Source organism: Pristiophorus japonicus, chromosome 13, assembly GCF_044704955.1.
Source record: "Pristiophorus japonicus isolate sPriJap1 chromosome 13, sPriJap1.hap1, whole genome shotgun sequence".
NCBI lineage: Eukaryota > Metazoa > Chordata > Chondrichthyes > Pristiophoridae > Pristiophorus > Pristiophorus japonicus.
The window spans coordinates 14,226,992-14,247,406 of NC_091989.1; the positions used below are offsets into that span (position 1 = coordinate 14,226,992).

Below are 20,415 nucleotides of genomic sequence, written 5' to 3' on the forward strand. Positions count from 1 at the left end.
GAAGTGATAGCAATGCAAGGCCTCGGCACTGCCAAATGTCACATTTCTGCATATTGGCAGGTGCGATTGGCTTGGGCAAGGAGGGACAGATGTCACAGCACTAAGGCCAAAGAAGAAGAAAGCTGGGCAAATGACAAAACAGTTGAACAGCCACAAGCAACTTCTTGCGGTGCAAGGATTTTCAGAATTGCAACAAGAAAGTTCATGAATGAAAAAGGTAAAGGAGATTAAATTAATAAAAAAGGGAAGAAAATAGCTCAATATAATGCTGTTGGAGCTTCAGGCAATGAATGTTTAAGTCAACTAATATTGAGCTTACTGACAAAAATCATACCCTCAATAATTGCCATCCTCCAGAAAATATTCTAGCACAGATTACAAAAAAAATAAATCTAAAAGTACAAACTTAACCCTTGGCTGTTTTTTGAAAACATAAATTTTCCTCCATATATAATTTCTTAACTGAGCAATGTTCAATGAAACATCTGTACAACATGCTGATGCACATATGGAATTTATACACCTGCCATTTAAAGTGCATAAGCATGTAAATTATACTGTAATCTAAAAAGGCTTCATATTTGATTTTTTTTAATCCAGCATAAAGCTTCTGGTATTTCTATAATTGCATACTATAATCAAGTTAAGAATTTTCATGAGACCTGGAGATCCAAGGAAGATTTGAGTTAATTATACATACGACACAAACAAACACATTTTTGAAAATGGTTTTTGATTGCCTACACTTGGCACAAAGGGAATTTCCCCAAGTTTGTTTACAGAATGAATTTTATAGAATTTGTGAACCTAATTATGTAATACACAAGCTAAATAATGTGCCTTGGTTAGACCCCATTCATTGGAGTATTGCATTCAGCTTTGGGCACTGCACCTCAGGAATGATATATTGGCCTCGGCAGGGGTGCAGTGCAGATTCCCCAGAATGATACCAGGTCTTAGAGGGTTAAATTATGAGGACAGGTTGCATAAACTTGGCTTGTGTTCCCTTGAGTATAAAAGATTGAAGGATGATGTGCTCAAGGTGTTTAAAATTTTAAAAAGATCCAATAGAGTTGGGCTCAAGATACAGCCCGAGTTGCTCCTATTTTTTTGGAGCAACTAGTTTAGAATGGAGCATCTTAGAAATTGCAATTCTCGGCATTTAGTTTGCTCCAATTCTAGTCAGTTAGAATAGTTTCATTTTAGAACAGATTTTTTTCCAAAAGGGGGCGTGTCCAGTCACTTGCGCATGTTTTGCAAGTTTAGGCAGCGAAAACTTACTCCAAACTAACTTAGAATGGAGTAAGTGTAGATTTTTATATGCTCAGAAAAACCTTGCTTACATTTATAAATCAGCCGTAGGGAACGAGAGATCGGGGGGCGGGGGGGGGGGGTTTACAAGCATTAAACACTTCACTTTTATAAATAAAGAGCCATCAATAATAAATGATAAATAAATCAATAAATCAATCAAAAGAAATTAATGAAAACCAAAATTTTTTTTTTTTAAATCAATAAATAAAAAATTAAGCTTCTACTCAACTACTGCAGCACCGGGAGCCCTCCAACAGCGTGCTGGGACGGGCCCTCCCCCCAGTGTGTCTCTCTCTGTCAGTATCTCTCTGTTTCTGACAGCAAGAGGGGGGGGTGGGGGGCGGAGAGGCGAGGGGAGGAGCGAGGGGCGAGGGGCGGAGGGGGGGCGGGCGGGGGCCGGGGGGGGGCCCCGAGAGGGGTGCGGGGGGGGGGGCCGAGGGGGGCGGGGAGGCGGAGAGAGGGGGGGTGGAGGCGGAGAGGGGGCGGGGAGGCGGAGAGGGGGGCGGGGAGGCGGAGAGGGGGGCGGGGAGGCGGAGAGGGGGGCGGGGAGGCGGAGAGGGGGGCGGGGAGGCGGAGAGGGGGTCGGGGAGGCGGAGAGGGGGTCGGGGAGGCGGAGAGGGGGTCGGGGAGGCGGAGAGGGGGTCGGGGAGGCGGAGAGGGGGTGCGGGGAGGCGGAGAGGGGGGGCGGGGAGGCGGAGAGGGGGGCGGGGAGGCGGAGAGGGGGGCGGGGAGGCGGAGAGGGGGGCGGGGAGGCGGAGAGGGGGGCGGGGAGGCGGAGAGGGGGGCGGGGAGGCGGAGAGGGGGGCGGGGAGGCGGAGAGGGGGGCGGGGAGGCGGAGAGGGGGGCGGGGAGGCGGAGAGGGGGGCGGGGAGGCGGAGAGGGGGGCGGGGAGGCGGGCGGGGAGGCGGAGAGGGGGGCGGGGAGGCGGAGAGAGGAGAGGGGGGAAAGGGAGAGCTGGAGGGGGAAAGGAGAGCTGGAGGGGGAAAGGAGAGCTGGAGGGGGAAAGGAGAGCTGGGGGGAAAGGAGAGCTGGGGGGAAAGGAGAGCTGGGGGGGAAAGGAGAGCTGGGGGGGGAAAGGAGAGCTGGGGGGGAAAGGAGAGCTGGGGGGGAAAGGAGAGCTGGGGGGGAAAGGAGAGCTGGGGGGGAAAGGAGAGCTGGGGGGGAAAGGAGAGCTGGGGGGGAAAGGAGAGCTGGGGGGGAAAGGAGAGCTGGGGGGGAAAGGAGAGCTGGGGGGGAAAGGAGAGCTGGGGGGGAAAGGAGAGCTGGGGGGGAAAGGAGAGCTGGGGGGGAAAGGAGAGCTGGGGGGGAAAGGAGAGCTGGGGGGGAAAGGAGAGCTGGGGGGGAAAGGAGAGCTGGGGGGGAAAGGAGAGCTGGGGGGGAAAGGAGAGCTGGGGGGGAAAGGAGAGCTGGGGGGGAAAGGAGAGCTGGGGGGGAAAGGAGAGCTGGGGGGGAAAGGAGAGCTGGGGGGGAAAGGAGAGCTGGGGGGGAAAGGAGAGCTGGGGGGGAAAGGAGAGCTGGGGGGGAAAGGAGAGCTGGGGGGGAAAGGAGAGCTGGGGGGGAAAGGAGAGCTGGGGGGGAAAGGAGAGCTGGGGGGGAAAGGAGAGCTGGGGGGGAAAGGAGAGCTGGGGGGGAAAGGAGAGCTGGGGGGGAAAGGAGAGCTGGGGGGGAAAGGAGAGCTGGGGGGGAAAGGAGAGCTGGGGGGGAAAGGAGAGCTGGGGGGGGAAAGGAGAGCTGGGGGGGAAAGGAGAGCTGGGGGGGGAAAGGAGAGCTGGGGGGGAAAGGAGAGCTGGGGGGGAAAGGAGAGCTGGGGGGGAAAGGAGAGCTGGGGGGGAAAGGAGAGCTGGGGGGGAAAGGAGAGCTGGGGGGGAAAGGAGAGCTGGGGGGGAAAGGAGAGCTGGGGGGGAAAGGAGAGCTGGGGGGGAAAGGAGAGCTGGGGGGGAAAGGAGAGCTGGGGGGGAAAGGAGAGCTGGGGGGGAAAGGAGAGCTGGGGGGGAAAGGAGAGCTGGGGGGGAAAGGAGAGCTGGGGGGGAAAGGAGAGCTGGGGGGGAAAGGAGAGCTGGGGGGGAAAGGAGAGCTGGGGGGGAAAGGAGAGCTGGGGGGGAAAGGAGAGCTGGGGGTGAAAGGAGAGCTGGGGGTGAAAGGAGAGCTGGGGGTGAAAGGAGAGCTGGGGGTGAAAGGAGAGCTGGGGGTGAAAGGAGAGCTGGGGGTGAAAGGAGAGCTGGGGGTGAAAGGAGAGCTGGGGGTGAAAGGAGAGCTGGGGGTGAAAGGAGAGCTGGGGGTGAAAGGAGAGCTGGGGGTGAAAGGAGAGCTGGGGGTGAAAGGAGAGCTGGGGGTGAAAGGAGAGCTGGGGGTGAAAGGAGAGCTGGGGGTGAAAGGAGAGCTGGGGGTGAAAGGAGAGCTGGGGGTGAAAGGAGAGCTGGGGGTGAAAGGAGAGCTGGGGGTGAAAGGAGAGCTGGGGGTGAAAGGAGAGCTGGGGGTGAAAGGAGAGCTGGGGGTGAAAGGAGAGCTGGGGGTGAAAGGAGAGCTGGGGGTGAAAGGAGAGCTGGGGGTGAAAGGAGAGCTGGGGGTGAAAGGAGAGCTGGGGGTGAAAGGAGAGCTGGGGGGGAAAGGAGAGCTGGGGGGGAAAGGAGAGCTGGGGGGGAAAGGAGAGCTGGGGGGGAAAGGAGAGCTGGGGGGGAAAGGAGAGCTGGGGGGGAAAGGAGAGCTGGGGGGGAAAGGAGAGCTGGGGGGGAAAGGAGAGCTGGGGGGGAAAGGAGAGCTGGGGGGGAAAGGAGAGCTGGGGGGGAAAGGAGAGCTGGGGGGGAAAGGAGAGCTGGGGGGGAAAGGAGAGCTGGGGGGGAAAGGAGAGCTGGGGGGGAAAGGAGAGCTGGGGGGGAAAGGAGAGCTGGGGGGGAAAGGAGAGCTGGGGGGGAAAGGAGAGCTGGGGGGGAAAGGAGAGCTGGGGGGGAAAGGAGAGCTGGGGGGGAAAGGAGAGCTGGGGGGGAAAGGAGAGCTGGGGGGGAAAGGAGAGCTGGGGGGGAAAGGAGAGCTGGGGGGGAAAGGAGAGCTGGGGGGGAAAGGAGAGCTGGGGGGGAAAGGAGAGCTGGGGGGGAAAGGAGAGCTGGGGGGGAAAGGAGAGCTGGGGGGGAAAGGAGAGCTGGGGGGGAAAGGAGAGCTGGGGGGGAAAGGAGAGCTGGGGGGGAAAGGAGAGCTGGGGGGGAAAGGAGAGCTGGGGGGGAAAGGAGAGCTGGGGGGGAAAGGAGAGCTGGGGGGGAAAGGAGAGCTGGGGGGGAAAGGAGAGCTGGGGGGGAAAGGAGAGCTGGGGGGGAAAGGAGAGCTGGGGGGGAAAGGAGAGCTGGGGGGGAAAGGAGAGCTGGGGGGGAAAGGAGAGCTGGGGGGGAAAGGAGAGCTGGGGGGGAAAGGAGAGCTGGGGGGGAAAGGAGAGCTGGGGGGGAAAGGAGAGCTGGGGGGGAAAGGAGAGCTGGGGGGGAAAGGAGAGCTGGGGGGGAAAGGAGAGCTGGGGGGGAAAGGAGAGCTGGGGGGGAAAGGAGAGCTGGGGGGGAAAGGAGAGCTGGGGGGGAAAGGAGAGCTGGGGGGGAAAGGAGAGCTGGGGGGGAAAGGAGAGCTGGGGGGGAAAGGAGAGCTGGGGGGGAAAGGAGAGCTGGGGGGGAAAGGAGAGCTGGGGGGGAAAGGAGAGCTGGGGGGGAAAGGAGAGCTGGGGGGGGAAAGGAGAGCTGGGGGGGAAAGGAGAGCTGGGGGGGGAAAGGAGAGCTGGGGGGGGAAAGGAGAGCTGGGGGGGGAAAGGAGAGCTGGGGGGGGAAAGGAGAGCTGGGGGGGGAAAGGAGAGCTGGGGGGGGAAAGGAGAGCTGGGGGGGGAAAGGAGAGCTGGGGGGGGAAAGGAGAGCTGGGGGGGGAAAGGAGAGCTGGGGGGGGAAAGGAGAGCTGGGGGGGGAAAGGAGAGCTGGGGGGGGAAAGGAGAGCTGGGGGGGGAAAGGAGAGCTGGGGGGGGAAAGGAGAGCTGGGGGGGGAAAGGAGAGCTGGGGGGGGAAAGGAGAGCTGGGGGGGGAAAGGAGAGCTGGGGGGGGAAAGGAGAGCTGGGGGGGGAAAGGAGAGCTGGGGGGGGAAAGGAGAGCTGGGGGGGGAAAGGAGAGCTGGGGGGGGAAAGGAGAGCTGGGGGGGGAAAGGAGAGCTGGGGGGGGAAAGGAGAGCTGGGGGGGGAAAGGAGAGCTGGGGGGGGAAAGGAGAGCTGGGGGGGGAAAGGAGAGCTGGGGGGGGAAAGGAGAGCTGGGGGGGGAAAGGAGAGCTGGGGGGGGAAAGGAGAGCTGGGGGGGGAAAGGAGAGCTGGGGGGGGAAAGGAGAGCTGGGGGGGGAAAGGAGAGCTGGGGGGGGAAAGGAGAGCTGGGGGGGGAAAGGAGAGCTGGGGGGGGAAAGGAGAGCTGGGGGGGGAAAGGAGAGCTGGGGGGGGAAAGGAGAGCTGGGGGGGGAAAGGAGAGCTGGGGGGGGAAAGGAGAGCTGGGGGGGGAAAGGAGAGCTGGGGGGGGAAAGGAGAGCTGGGGGGGGAAAGGAGAGCTGGGGGGGGAAAGGAGAGGGGGGAAAGGAGAGGGGGGGGAAAGAGAGGGGGGGGAAAGAGAGGGGGGGGAAAGAGAGGGGGGGGAAGGAGAGGGGGGGAAAGGAGAGGGGGGGGGAAGGAGAGGGGGGGGAGAAAGGAGAGGAGAGAGGATAAGGGCTGAATGGGAATGGGGGGGGGGGGGGAAGAGGCTGAACGGGGGGGGGGGGGGGGGGAGCTGAACAGGAGGGGAGCTGAACGGGAGGGAGGGAGGGGAGCTGAACGGGAAGGAGGGAGGGAGGGGAGCTGAACGGGAGGGAAGATCGAGTCCTGATCTTCACCCGGGGAGCTCATTCGGCCAGAGCTAGGGCTGGCGTGCTTCAGGTCCCTCCCACGCAGCCTCGGGGGAGAGGAGCTACCGCACATGCACGCACACTCTAGCCATTTTCAGCGCCGGGACCTGGCTCCGCCCCAGACCCTTTGTGCTTCGCCACACCTTGCACGAAGACGTCCTGAGGAGCTCGCAGAGTCACAAGGTAAGTTTTTGGCGCCCTTTTTATTCTAGAAAGTCGGCGTACCTACAGAGGGCGGGAACTTGGGCCCAGAGAAACTATTTCCTCTGGTGGAGAATCAAGAACAAAATAGGGACATAATCTTAAAATTAGAGCTAGGCCGTTTAGAATGGAAAACAGGAAATACATTTTCTATACAATGGGTGGAAGAAATCTGGAATTCTTTCCCCCAAAAAGCTGTGGGTGCTGGTACAATTGGATTGATATTGTTAGGTAAGGTGATCAAGGGATTATGGAGCTAAGGCAGGGCTTATCTAATGGGGCTTTCCCTCAGTAAAAGCACGTCACTGTTCACTGGTGAATTAACTTTTGTTGGGGTGGTTACCCTCTCACTCAATAGTGAAAGTAACCAATTCTGCATTCTCTAAGATGGATTAAAAACAATTGGCATTACAATTATTAATTACAGTTTGCATTTTGAGTGCAAATGTTTACACACAATTTGCACTGATGATTCTTGAATGCCCATTGGAAAGAAAAACACATGATTGTCTCTGATCAGGAAGGCACGTATACCTATCCAGGAACAAACTTGCCGTTTGCCTCAGCTTATACAGTACTGAAGGAAAACCACAGGGACAAACAAATGAGTATTACACAGAATATTAGCCATTTTGAACTGAACATATCAAAATTGTGCTTTTGCATCTTCATTACGATACTTCATTAATCATATTTACAGTGTCTTTTACTGGAAAAATGCTCCAACACAAAGCAAAGATGCAGAATGAGATTCAAGAACATTGCTATTTGATTTAAACTTAAACCCTCACTCAGGCAAAATAAATAAGCTACAGTCATGTCAGACCAAGAAGATTTGTGCTTCAGATCAAGCTGCCAAAATTTCATGATTAGACAATTCAAAATGCTTATACAGCATAATCACTATGTTGTCGACTGTGAAACCTTCACCCTGAAAGGTCGCATGACAGGACAAGATGATGCAATGCAGCATACCTTTGGGCTGAAGTATATGGCTGCAGCATTCATCTTGTGATCAAGGTCAATGCAATTCTTTCATGGTCAAGCTGGAAATTTATTTTCTGCTGTCATTGGCAAAATGGATTCTTTGGTGGATGAATCAGGGTTTAAGTGACCTTGAATTCAAAAGCAATGCCTAAAATATGAACTTTTACATCTTGAATGAAAAAAAACCGAATAGTTTCTATCTCTCCCCTATCTGAATTACCGCAAATATTTCCTGACTGTATATGGATAACAAACATTATGTAAAACTTCTCTGACAGTGATATTATGAAGTACACATCCCCACCAAAGCAGAACCTCGCACTATCACTGCAGGCGAACTTCTACACAAAACATCTGTTCTTACACTGCCGCTGACCAACAGTCCCTTTCCAGGCAGTTTTGACAGAACATTTTGTCAAATCCTTCCTTCACTGAGCACCAAGGCACAGACAGGTGACTTGCTGTAAGACACATACAAATACTTCTCAACAGTGGTCGATGATTCGCAGTCAGATGTTCTTCCCTATCTGGAGAACCGCTTGACTTTAATCAGTGTCTTTTTAGTTTTATCCTGGAGGAGATTGAAGCTTCGAATGATGAACTGTACACAAACTTACACATGACGACTTTGTGGCACATGGCACTGGAGTTGCAACATGCCAGATCACATTGCTACTTGAGCCCATTACGTCCACCTCTCTTATTTATGTTTGCTCAGTTTCCCTTCTTTCCCCAGAGCTGAATAGGTCACCTTACAAAATTCCCTCGCAGGTATTTCAGACCCTCCCCGCACCCCATCAAGCCTCAGCCTTCCTTCTCACCTGGTACTGCCCCAAGTTTGAATCACCATTGAAGAAGCCCTTAGTGTGTCATTCAGCATTTTCCAACGGGCCCATCGTGGAACCAAACACTGCATAAGCCCAATAGCCCCTTCCTCCTCTCTTGACTTTCCAACCCATCATAACAGTTGGGGCAGCTTTCAATTTCTGCTCACCTCAGCTCTGCTGGAGGATCAACCAACACTGCACTTCCCTCCAGAAAGTCCGCTCACCTCTGTGCATGGATCTTGCCATCTGAGACCTCAGTGTGAATGATTGTATGGGCATCCTAGCTTTGATTGAAACTTGGCTTACTAACATGAAGACACTTATCACAGACTGTCCGTTTGCCTATCATTTCTGCAGTGCCGTCTTAACTCACAGCAGCAAGTCACACTTGAGTATTTCTCCCTATTCCTCTGGCACCAACTGATTTGCTCAAACACTCCCTTACCTCCACCTTTTTTCCTTCACCGTCTCCTATGCTGATTGTTTCCCCAACAGGGTCATCATCTGCACTCCCTCAAATCCGAAGGGCACAAACTTGAGCGTTTCTGCCACATATGGCTTAAATATCAACAGATCAGGTCTGTTAGGACTGCTCACTATTCTAGGTTATTCCTAGAAAGGAATGGTAACCCCAAGTTCCTGTTCTATACATAGAAAATAGGTAACATAGAAAATAGGTGCAGGAGTAGGCCATTCGGCCCTTCTAGCCTGCACCGCCATTCAATGAGTTCATACCAACCTCCTTGAATCCCTCTCCCCTGCCTCCCTCACCTTTACCACCGTGCAAGGAGCTCGTCAATTTCTTCATCTCCAACAGAGAGACCATCCATTCAAAGGCCTTTGCTACTTTTCCCTTTGCCCACGAAGCCAAACACCCCTGCCCCTCCCAATCCTGTCCCCACCCTACCCGAAACCCACATCTGTATCTAATTACTATTCCATCTCCTGTTTACCCTCTCCAAGCTCATCTCATTCGTAAGATCTACCTCCCACTCCCTTCACTCCATCCCACTAAAATCTTGATAAACCAAGTTCCCTTCCTGGCTCCCATTTTACTGCCCAAGTAAAATGCAATCGTAAAAGTACTTTATGAGATGCACTGTCAAAGTAAAACACTGCAGCATTTTGACAATTAAGAACTAAGTTTGAAAATGGAGTTGAACCCTCTAGGATTAACTAGTAACTTAGTGCAGATGCACCTTTCCAAATATTAACCGCCTGTGCATATTGTTTACAATTAAAATATCCTTGTTGTAAGCATAAATGTAAAAATTCAATTTCTATACAAGGGTTTACACAAGTATGTAAAACTAATTCACAAGGCAGAATTACCTTTTCACTATTCTTGTATTTCTCCCAGCTTTTCAACATTTTTAGCCATTTTCCTGTTCTTTCGATCTCAATTTGTTTTAGCTGGAAAGACAAGTCAACAATTCGTTAGGATGCATATTTAAAAGTGGAAGTCAAGGCATATTTGTTTTGAATTAAACACAAGTTACATGCTGCCAAAATGACACAGACAACACCACATCAACAGTCATCTAGTTGCTTAATACATTTCTTAAAGGTAATTTCTATTGCAACTGCTGAAAGTCTATTATAACGTCTTTCAAATATGATAAATAAAATTGAGGTCATTTTTCACAAGCTCTTCGACCCTTTGATATCTATGGGTAAATTGAGATAAAATCAATGGAAGGGAAATCACAGCAAATTGCCTGCAATTTCTTACTTTGAACAGCTACCAGCAAATCTCAATGGAAGGTGCAGAATCTTGTAAATTTTAACCTCTAGTTTCACAATCCTAGATTACAGTAGACTGTTGGCAACCATGATTTTAAAAAAATCACCATGGTATTATAACCTTTGCCTACACAAGACTTCCACCAACCTTTCCACCCAGCACACTGGTTTGGGACTAACATCTCCCCGTCCCCATCACCCTACCCACCAGTGCCCCCCCTACCCCACCTCCCTCCCCCCCCTCCCCCACTAGAATCTGTCAACACATCAACAATTGCTTCTATAACTTCACACAACTCCACTATTACCTCAGCCCATCTGCCACTGAAACCCTCACCAATGTCTTTGTCAACTCGAGATGTGACTACGCCTATGTTCTCTTGGCTGGTCTCCCATTCTCCATAAATTTCAGCCTATCCAAAACGTTGTTGCCCTTATCCTATCTCATATCAAGTCCCACTCACCCATCACCCCTGACTTTTCTGGCCTACATGGGCCTCCAGTCTTCCAATTTAAAATTCTCATCCTAGTGTTTATGTCCCCATGGCCTCACCCCTCCCTATCTCCATCTTTCTTCAGCCGTATCAAGCCCTCCTAACTCTATTTTTTTTTACTCTCCTATATATCCCCCTTCCCTTTACCCCACCATTGACACATGAAACACTTTTCTCCTTCATAACTCAAGAATGGTGTGGCCAACTGTAGCACTACAGCACCCCTGCTGAGAAAAAAAAACACAGCATGGGACCTTCCTGGCCTATACTGTCCAGCTACTCACTGGCTAAGTACACTGAGCCATTGCGGGGGGGGAAGAGATGGGCAGGTGACTGCTGATCATTTTTTAAAGATTTAATCATTGTCCACCTGAGAGCGCAGACTGAGCCTGCTTAACGTCTCATCCAAAAAACGGCACCTCCGACAGTACAGCGCTCCCTCAGTACTCTGCTCTGACGTGTCAGCCTCGATATTTTGCGCTCAAGTTCTGGAGTGGGACTTGAACGCACAACTTTCTGACTCAGAGGTGAGGGTGCTACCCACTAAGCCACTGGCTGGCTGGCAAAAAAAAAATAATCTTCAGATTACAAGCAAGTCCCTGAACTTCATAAACTAAATTTAAGCCTGCACAACAGAAGAATCTGAGCAACTGAAAACCTCAATGAAAAAGGAGTAGAATACTTATGCAGGAATTTCCCACAACACGTTTTGTCAACTAGTCTGAATCTAATTAGAAAAATTAGATAATTAAGCCAATTTTGCACTACTGAAACTTTGTCAACTAGTTTAATATCAAAACAACTAAATGAAAAGCTCTTCAGATTTAACATGTGGCATAAACAGAATTCCAGACAGCACCACAAATGTCTGCAAACAAAATATGATTTGTCTGGTGACTGTTCGGTCAACAATATAATCAATTGAGCCATTTACTGTTCAGAATTCTGAACATCTATTATGGATTAGTCTTTGGAATTTGCTGATCATTCTCAGATTGTGCCAACTAAATAATGTAGAAACTATCCTCTGCCACTTCATTACCTAACTGATTAAAAATGGTTACCACAGCAAAATTGTTACTACACTGCTTCATATAAATGGGGTTACAGTTTTTTAAGAAAATAATTTCAGACAGCAATTAGAATTATTTTTACTTACTCTTTCTTCTAGAGCATCAGGCATTGGCAGTTCCTTCGCACTAGAAAAGCAAAAGAGGTTTCAATAATCATATCTACAATACATATTTCACTACAGTGAACAAAATAATTTCACATTTTTCACTGCACTAACACTTCAAAATAATCTGAATCGTTACTTTTAGAAATCAAGCACAATTATTGAAGGCCCAGTGAGCTGTTGGATACATCTCAAACATCCTAGGCAGCGCACAATGTGTGTTAGTATAATATTTTGTTGTCACCTCGACAACTGAGTAGCACAAATAAGATTACAATTAATTTTAATCAAAGTAAGGCAAAGTTGGGCTATCAAATCACATTTCAAATATATGGCATTTCAAATGAAAGACTTCCACACTTTGAATTAAAATGACAATTTCTTAAGTTATCCAATAGAAATGGTCCAAGTACCAAAACCCACACAATTCACATTTCTATTCACTAAATCTGGTCCGTCAGTAACACTTCGGAAAATGAAGAGATAAAAAACAGTTATGTATGGCACAAGTTTCAAATGGAAAAAATTGGAAGTTGTGGAGTTAAAATATTCTTAGTAAAAGTAAAGGTCAACATCTTAGACAGTAGGTGAATTCAATATTTTTTAAATCTGTGTCTGATTTTCAGATAAGTCATCTTTTTTCCATTTTTTTTGTGAAATTTCAAAAGTACAGATTTAAAACATAATACATTTAAAGGCATATCTGAACACAACATTGACAAGGAAGTAACACATCAACCTCATCTCACCCTGAATGGCGTTGCTGCCCAAGAACACAGACAATCCTCTACTCAACTTATAAAGTGTAGCTGGCTGTTCTGTTCCACTTTTGCAAGCATTTTTGCTGTCAGATTTTGTGGCTTGTTGAGTACCACACTTGCGCTGTGAAGTACATGATTTCATCAGAACTCATTAAGATTTTTTTTCACTGTATGGCATTGCACGTGTTTTTTTTTTTATAGCTACAGCTTGTTATTCTCTGATTTGTGCACAAGATATTTTTTGCCCCATCTGTAGCCATATTCAGAAGGTGCCAGAGGTAGGAGAGAGGAGGAGCAGCAGAAAATATCTGTGGGAAATGGGTTTGAGAGCAAGGAAGTGAAACCCTCACATTTGAGAGATGCCGGTGTGTCATTCCAGTTCTTTTCAACATATTTAAAATGATATTTTAGTTTTCATTTCACTGGTAAAGAAACAGGCATCAATTCCAGCATATGTAAAACATGTGGCTTATTCTATATGGATTGGAAACCCTTCAATTAATTAATTGTCGTCAAAAAATAATTAAGGAGGATTTCCTGGAGTGTATTAGGGATGGTTTTCTAGACCAATATGTCGAGGAACCAACTAGAGGGCTGGCCATCCTCGACTGGGTGATGTGTAATGAGAAAGGACTAATTAGCAATCTTGTTGTGTGAGACCCCTTGGGGAAGTGTGACCATAATATGGTAGAATTCTTTATTAAGATGGAAAGTGACACAGTTAATTCAGAGACTAGGATCCTGAACTTAAGGAAAGGTAATTTCGATAGTATGAGACGTGAATTGGCTAAAATAGACTGGCGAATGATACTTAAAGGGTTGATGGTGGACAGGCAATGGCAAACATTTAAAGATCACATGGATGAACTTCAACAATTGTACATCCCTGTCTGGAGTAAAAATAAAACGGGGAAGATGGCTCAACCGTGGCGAACAAGGGAAATTAAGGATAATGTTAAATCCAAGGAAGAGGTATACAAACTGGCCAGAAAAAGCAGCAAACCTGAGGACTGGGAGAAATTCAGAATTCAGCAGAGGAGGACAAAGGGTTTAATCAGGAGGGGGAAAACAGAGTATGAGAGGAAGCTTGCTGGGAACATAAAAACTGACTGCAAAATCTTCGATAGATATGTGAAGAGAAAAAGATTAGTAAAGACAAACGTAGGTCCCTTGCAGTCAGAATCAGATGAATTTATAATGGGGAACAAAGAAATGGTGGACCAGTTAAACAAATACTTTGGTTCTGTCTTCACGAAGGAACACACAAATAACCTTCCGGAAATATTAGGGGACTGAGGGTCTAGTGAGAAGGAGGAAGTGAAATAAATCCTTATTAGGCGGAAAATTGCATTAGGAAAATTGATGGGATTGAAGGCCGATAAATCCCCAGGGTCTGATAGTCTGCATCCCAGAGTACTTAAGGAAGTGGCCCAAGAAATAGTGGATGCATTGGAGATCATTTTCCAACAGTCTATCGACTCTGGATCAGTTCCTATGGACTGGAGGGTAGCTAATGTATCACCACTTTTTAAAAAACGAGGGGGAGAGAAAACGAGTAATTATAGACCAGTTAGCCAGACATCAGTAGCGGGGAAAATGTTGGAATCAATTATTAAAGATGAAATAGCAGCGCATTGGAAAGCAGTGATAGGATCATCAGTCCAAGTCAGCATGGATTTATGAAAGGGAAATCACGCTGGACAAATCTTTTAGAATTTTTTTGAGGATGTAACTAGTAGAGTGGATAAGGGAGAACCAGTGGATGTGGTATATTTGGACTTTCAAAAGGTTTGACAAGGTCCCACACAAGAGATTGGTGTGCAAAATTAAAGCACACGGTATTGGGCGGGGGGGGGGGGGGTAATGTACTGACGTGGATAGAGAACTGGTTGGCAGACAGGAAGCAGAGAGTCTGGATAAACGGGTCCTTTTCAGAATGGCAGGCAGTGACTAGTGGGGTGCCGCAGGGCTCAGTGCAGGGACCCCAGCTATTTACAATATATATCAATAATTTAGATGAAGGAATTGAGTGCAATATCGCCAAGTTTGCAGGTGACACTAAGCTGGGTGGAGGCATGAGCTGTGAAGAGGATGCTAAGAGGCTGCAGGGTGACTTGGATAGGTTAGGGGAGTAGGCAAATGCATGGCAGATGCAGTATAATGTGGATAAATGTGAGGTTATTCACTTTGGTGGCAAAAACACGAAGGCAGAATATTATCTGAATGGCAGCTGATTAGGAAAAAGGGAGGTGCAACAAGACCTGGGTGACATGGTACATCAGTCATTGAAAGTTGGCATGCAGGTACAGCAGGCGGTGAAGGCAGCAAATAGCATGTTGGCCTTCATAGCTAGGGGTTGAGTATAGGAGCAGGGAGATTTTACTGTAGTTGTACAGGGCCTTGGTGAGGCCTCATCTGGAATATTGTGTTCAGTTTTGGTCTCTTAACCTGAGGAAGGACGCTCTTGCTATTGAGGGAGTATGGTTCAACAGACTGATTCCTGGGATGGCAAGACTGACATATGAGGAGGGACTGGATTGTCTGGATCTGTATTCACTGAAGTTTAGAAGAATGAGAGGGGATCTCATAGAAATATATAAAATTCTGATGGGACTGGACAGGTTAGATGCAGGAAGAATGTTCCCAATGTTGGGGAAGTCCAGAACCAGGGGACACAGTCTAAGGATAAGGAGTAAGCCATTTAGGACTGAGATGAGGAGAAACTTCTTCACTCAGAGTTGTTAACCTGTGGAATTCCCTACCGCAGAGTTGTTGATGCCAGTTCATTGGATATATTCAAGAGGGAGTTAGATATGGCCCTTACTGCTAAAGGGATCCAAGGGTATGGAGAGAAAGCAGGAAACGAGTACTGAGGTGAATGATCAGCCATGATCTTATTGAATGGTGGTACAGGCTCCAAGGGCAGAATGGCCTACTCCTGCACCTATTTTCTAAGTCCCTAAGTCCCTATTTCTTCATTAAAGAATAAGTTAAATCAAGCAGATTCTGTTTTATTGAAGTACTACTCCAGTTTACACTCAAAACTACTACATTTACAGAAATTCACTGGAAAGAACAGGAGGCGTTACTACAGACCAGTCTGAAAGATGACCAGAGCTGCTCAATCTCCTGAAAAGCCATGGTGCAAGTATGATACTTGGCATCCCTTGCTAGTCAATGTGGTTTTCCACCATCATCCAACTCCCATTCAAGCTCAACTGCTGCTGTGTATTTCAGCGATTCCAATGTAGCTGCTCCAGGTAAGAGAAGGATGGTTTGGATCGGTGTGGTCATAATGCAGTTTGTAGGAATTACATCCTATATCATGTACAACCCAGAAGCTCAGAAAACGTACTTTAAAAGAAAAATGTGAAATGGGATTTTGTGAGCATACTATTTTTCAGTAAAAATAAATGGAGGACATTTGGGAGAGGGGGGGGGGTTTGAGGAGGCATATTCTTCCCTAGACCTACCTGCCTCAGATTTGTTGAAGCTGGCTCAAATGTTGATGGAGATGAATGAAGGACATTAATAACATTAAATCTGGAAGTTTTGGTAATGGTTAATAGAAAACCTTCTCAACTGGAAACATAAGAGATTTTGTAAAATTGTTTTTTTTCTCTGAATAAATCAATGATTTGACTGAGAATTCATGCTGCATGCTTGACCTCATCTGCATATAAACCAGCAATCTTAGTGAGCAATATACTGAACTAAACCACATTCAGCTCTTCAAACAAACAAATCATTTCTTTGACAATGTATTCATTTTTTCCTATATTAAAGGTTAGTGCAGAACAACCAACTTGAACTTGAAAACATACAGGTTTAAATATAAAAACTGAACCTTACTGTAGAAAACCAAATCGATCAGTGATTTTATAAATATGGAAGTCTGCATCTTCCCACGGATCAATCTTTGCTCCTTCCCGTCCCTGAAATAAACAACACATATGATCAATAAAGCTGTTAAGCCTCTTGGCAATGGCTCCCCAGCCAGAAGAAAGTCTTTCCCCCTTCACTCTATTAATATAATTTTTAAATCCTCCATTAAATCTCTCTGCTCAAGTGAAAATAATCCCTAGTCACTCCATTCTTTCATAACTATAGCTTCCCATTTCTGCACCAGCTTGCCAACTCTCCGCTGAATGCTCTCTAATGTTCCTTCTATTATGGAACACGCAAAACTGCACACAGTATTCTAACTGTGACCGTACCAATGTTTTGTACAATAGTTTACTACTTCTTTATTCTTGTAGTGCTCATATTTGTAAGACTCAAAATTCTATTCCCCTTTTTATGGCTTTATCTACCTGCACTTGTACTCTCGGAATTCTGTATCTAATTTTTGTGGTATACATCAATGACTTGGACTTAAATGTTGGGGGTATGATTAAGAAGTTGTTAGATGACAGTAAAATAGGCTGTGTGGTTAATAATGAAGAAGAAAGCTGTGGACTACAGGAAGCTATCAATATACTAGTAGGTGGGCGAAACAGTGACAAGTGGAATTCAATCCCCAAGTGTGAGGTAATGCATTTGGGGAGGTCTAACAAGGCAAGGGAATAGACATTAAAATGGTACCACACTGAAAAGTGTAGAGGAACAAAGGGACCTTGGAGAGCAGGATCACAGATTTCTGAAGGTAGCAGGCCAGGTAGATAAGGTGATTAAGGCGGCATATGTAATACTTGCCTTTATTAGTCGAGGCATGGAATACAAGAGCAAGGAGGTTATGCTTTAACTCTGGTTAGGCCGCAGCTGGAGTACTGTATGCAGTTCTGGTCATCACATTACAGGAAAGATGTGATTGCACTGGAAAGACGCAGAGGAAATTTACAAAAATGTTGCTGGACTGGAGAATTTTGGCTATGAGGAAAGACTGGAGATGCTGGAACAGAGGAGGATTAGGAGAGACCTGATTAAGATGTTTAAAATTATGAGGGGCCTGGGCAGAGAGGTCAACAACCAGTGTACATAGATTTAAATAATTGAGGGGTGGTTTAGAGGAGATATGAGGGGAAATTTCTTCACCCAGAGGGTGATGGGGGTCTGGGACTCACTGCATGAAGGAGGGGTAGAGGCAGGAATCCTCATCACATTTAAAAGATACTTGGATGTGCACTTAAAATGCCGTAAACTACAGGGCTACGGAACAAGACCTGGAAAGTGGGATTAGGTTGGATTGCTCTTGGTCGCCCGGCGTGAACACGATGGGCCGAAATGGCCCGTGCTGTAAATGACTATGATTCTATGATATGAAACCCTTGGTCTCTGTCCATCCTTACTTTTCAGTGTAATTGTGCGCTTCCATCCCTTTTTTTCCCCTCCCAAAATATTACCTCATATTTCGTTATGTTCAACTGCAATTGCTACCTGTCCACCCATTGCACTAACTTTATTTTTATTGAAGTCATTAACAGACCTTCTCAGTGTTTGCCAAAACCTCCTCATTTGAGTCACCAGCAAACTTTGAGATTATGTTCCCTATACCCAAGTCCATCGATATATGCCAAGAACAAAAGTGGATCAAGCAATGACCTCTGGGGTTCAATACCTCCCTCCCACTCAAATCCAGTCTGAGCAAAACCAATTTACCGTAACTCTTCATTCCCTGTTTAACAACTTTCTATCTCTGTTGATACATGTAAGCTTGTACTATATATCTGAATTTTTCTAACAAGCTTTTTGAGACACAACTTATCAAATGCCTTTTAAAAATCCAAATTGGTCACTTCAAAGCCCACAACCAACGTTAAACTAAATAATCTAGTTATCCGGTTTATCCTTCTTGAACAATGTATCAGTTATTATCCAGTCCCACAGTGCAATTTGTACATTTGAGGATTGGAAAATTATGGTCAGAGCCTCTGCTCTCTCCTATCAGACTTCTTTCAACATTTGTGAACGCATGCCATCAGAGCCCGGTGGCTTGTCCGCCTTGAGGTCTGCTAATTTTTTCAGAACCAATTCCTTTTCTAGAGTTAGCTCCATCAACTGTTCCTTCTGCTCCACTGGTATACCTGTGTTCTTCCACCATCACGTCTAAAAACTGATCAACATTTATTTCTTATCTCCACCATATCTCCCATCCTCCACAATTAGGCTTCCCTCCCTCAACCTTGAGTGATCCTACCCTAACTAATCTTTTACTTTTTATTTGCTTATCAAAGTCCTTACTATTTCCTTTTATATTATCGGGTAGTCATTTTCATATTCTCTTTAGCCTTTCTAATCTCCCTGCTACACTTTCATGATTATCTCAAGTATTGTCAGCTCTAATTTCATCATATGCCTCCTTTTAAGTTTCATTTAAACTTAATTAATTTATCCACAGAACTTTATACTTTAATGTACCCCCTTCTTGCCTTAGAGTTCAAGAAGTATATATTGCTATATGAATCTCATTTCTGAAGATTTCCCACTGATGATCTGTAATTTTTCTGTCAGACTGAGACGACAGAGAGAGTGTGGCAAATAACGTAAATGTTGTTCACTTAAGATCAATCTCACAGACATCTCATATCTTTTCTTTGCATCATTGCCATCAGTTTTTAGACATGATGGTGGAAGAACACAGGTACACCAGCCCTGTGGTGATGGACGAGTAGCGAATCAGCAGGCTTGGTTACAATGGAATCTGTACTTTCAGTTTTGTGGACAGGCAGGGGGTTGCTCCTCACTAAATGAAGCGGTGGAGGAGTTCATGAGCCCCCAGGCAAATGAGCAGCCGTCTTTAGGATAGCATCGCTCACCTCCATGGCATGAGGAAGGGGCTTGAGGTCGAAAATATCCAAAATCATTAATCAAATCTTCCCTACTCAGCATTGCTGCCTGGAATGTTCGAACACTTATGAATGGTGATTCCACTAACGGGCCCAAATGCAGAACTGTGCTGATTGCCAGAGAACTAAACACATAAAATAGACAGTGAAGCACTCAGTGAAATTCGCCTTGTTGGTCAAGTTAAAGAAAGTGGTGCTGGCTTTACATTCTTATGGAGGAGCCAGCCCAAAGAGGAATGTCGTGATGCTGATGTTGGATTTGTTATCAAGTCCATTACGCTAAACATCCGTGAAACAAAGGTCCTCCACCAGCCGGTCCTCACCACACAGCACTACCCCCAAGTCATCAAGATCCACGGCGCGGCCCTGGACACTGTGGACCACTTCCCATATCTCAGGAGCCTCCTATCAACAAGAGCAGGCACCGACGACGAAATCCAACACCGCCTCCAGTGCGCCAGTGCAGTCTTTGGCCGCCTGAGGAAAAGAGTGTTTGAAGACCAGGCCCTCAAAACTACCACCAAGCTCATCGTCTACAGGGCTGTAATAATACCTGCCTTCCTGTATGGCTCAGAGACATGAACCATGTACAGTAGACACCTCAAGTTGCTGGAGAAATATCTCCAACGATGTATCCGCAAGATCCTACAAATCCCCTGGGAGGACAGGCGCACCAACATCAGCGTCCTCATTCAGGCTAACATCCCCAGCATTGAAGCACTGACCACACTCGATGAGCTCCACTGGGCAGGCCACATAGTCCGCATGCCAGACGCGAGTCTCCCACAGCAAACGAGCCAAAGGTGGGCTGTGGAAACGCTACAAGGACACCCTCAAAGCCTCCCTGATAAAGTGCAACATCCCCACTGACACCTGGGAGTCCCTGACCAAAGACCGCCCTAAGTGGAGGAAGTGCATCAGAGAGGGCGCTGAGCACCTTGAGTCTCAACGCTGAGAGCATGCAGAAATCAAGCGCAGGCATTGGAAAGAGCATGCGGCAAACCAGTCCCACCCACCCCTCCCCTCAACGACTATCTGTCCCACCTGTGACAGAGTCTGTGGCTCTCGTATTGGACTGTTCAGCCACCAAAGAACTCACTTCAGGAGTGGAAGCAAGTCTTCCTCGATTCCGAGGGACAGCCTATGATGATGATATCGCAAACAAACTCGAGAACTTCAGCAAAGGTATCGATGACCACCTGATGATACCAAAATTGTCACCCGCTGGGAAATGTCAAGCCACCATCA

At 47.4% G+C, this 20,415-nt stretch overlaps 1 protein-coding gene across 4 annotated transcripts in view; it reads right to left on the reverse strand.

Annotated features, from left to right (window-relative positions):
- Positions 1-20,415, reverse strand: part of usp6nl (USP6 N-terminal like) — a 266,108-nt gene that overhangs the window by 109,298 nt on the left and 136,395 nt on the right. For 3 of the 4 annotated variants that reach the window (XM_070897162.1, XM_070897163.1, XM_070897164.1), the window contains exons 4-6: positions 16,235-16,317; positions 11,604-11,643; positions 9,540-9,620 (exon numbers count right to left, since the gene is read on the reverse strand). The exons of the other annotated variant lie outside the window; for it this stretch is intronic. In XM_070897162.1, coding sequence (XP_070753263.1) covers positions 9,540-9,620; positions 11,604-11,643; positions 16,235-16,317 — 204 coding nt within the window. The remainder of the gene's footprint in view (positions 1-9,539; positions 9,621-11,603; positions 11,644-16,234; positions 16,318-20,415) is intronic. 4 annotated transcript variants of the gene reach the window in all.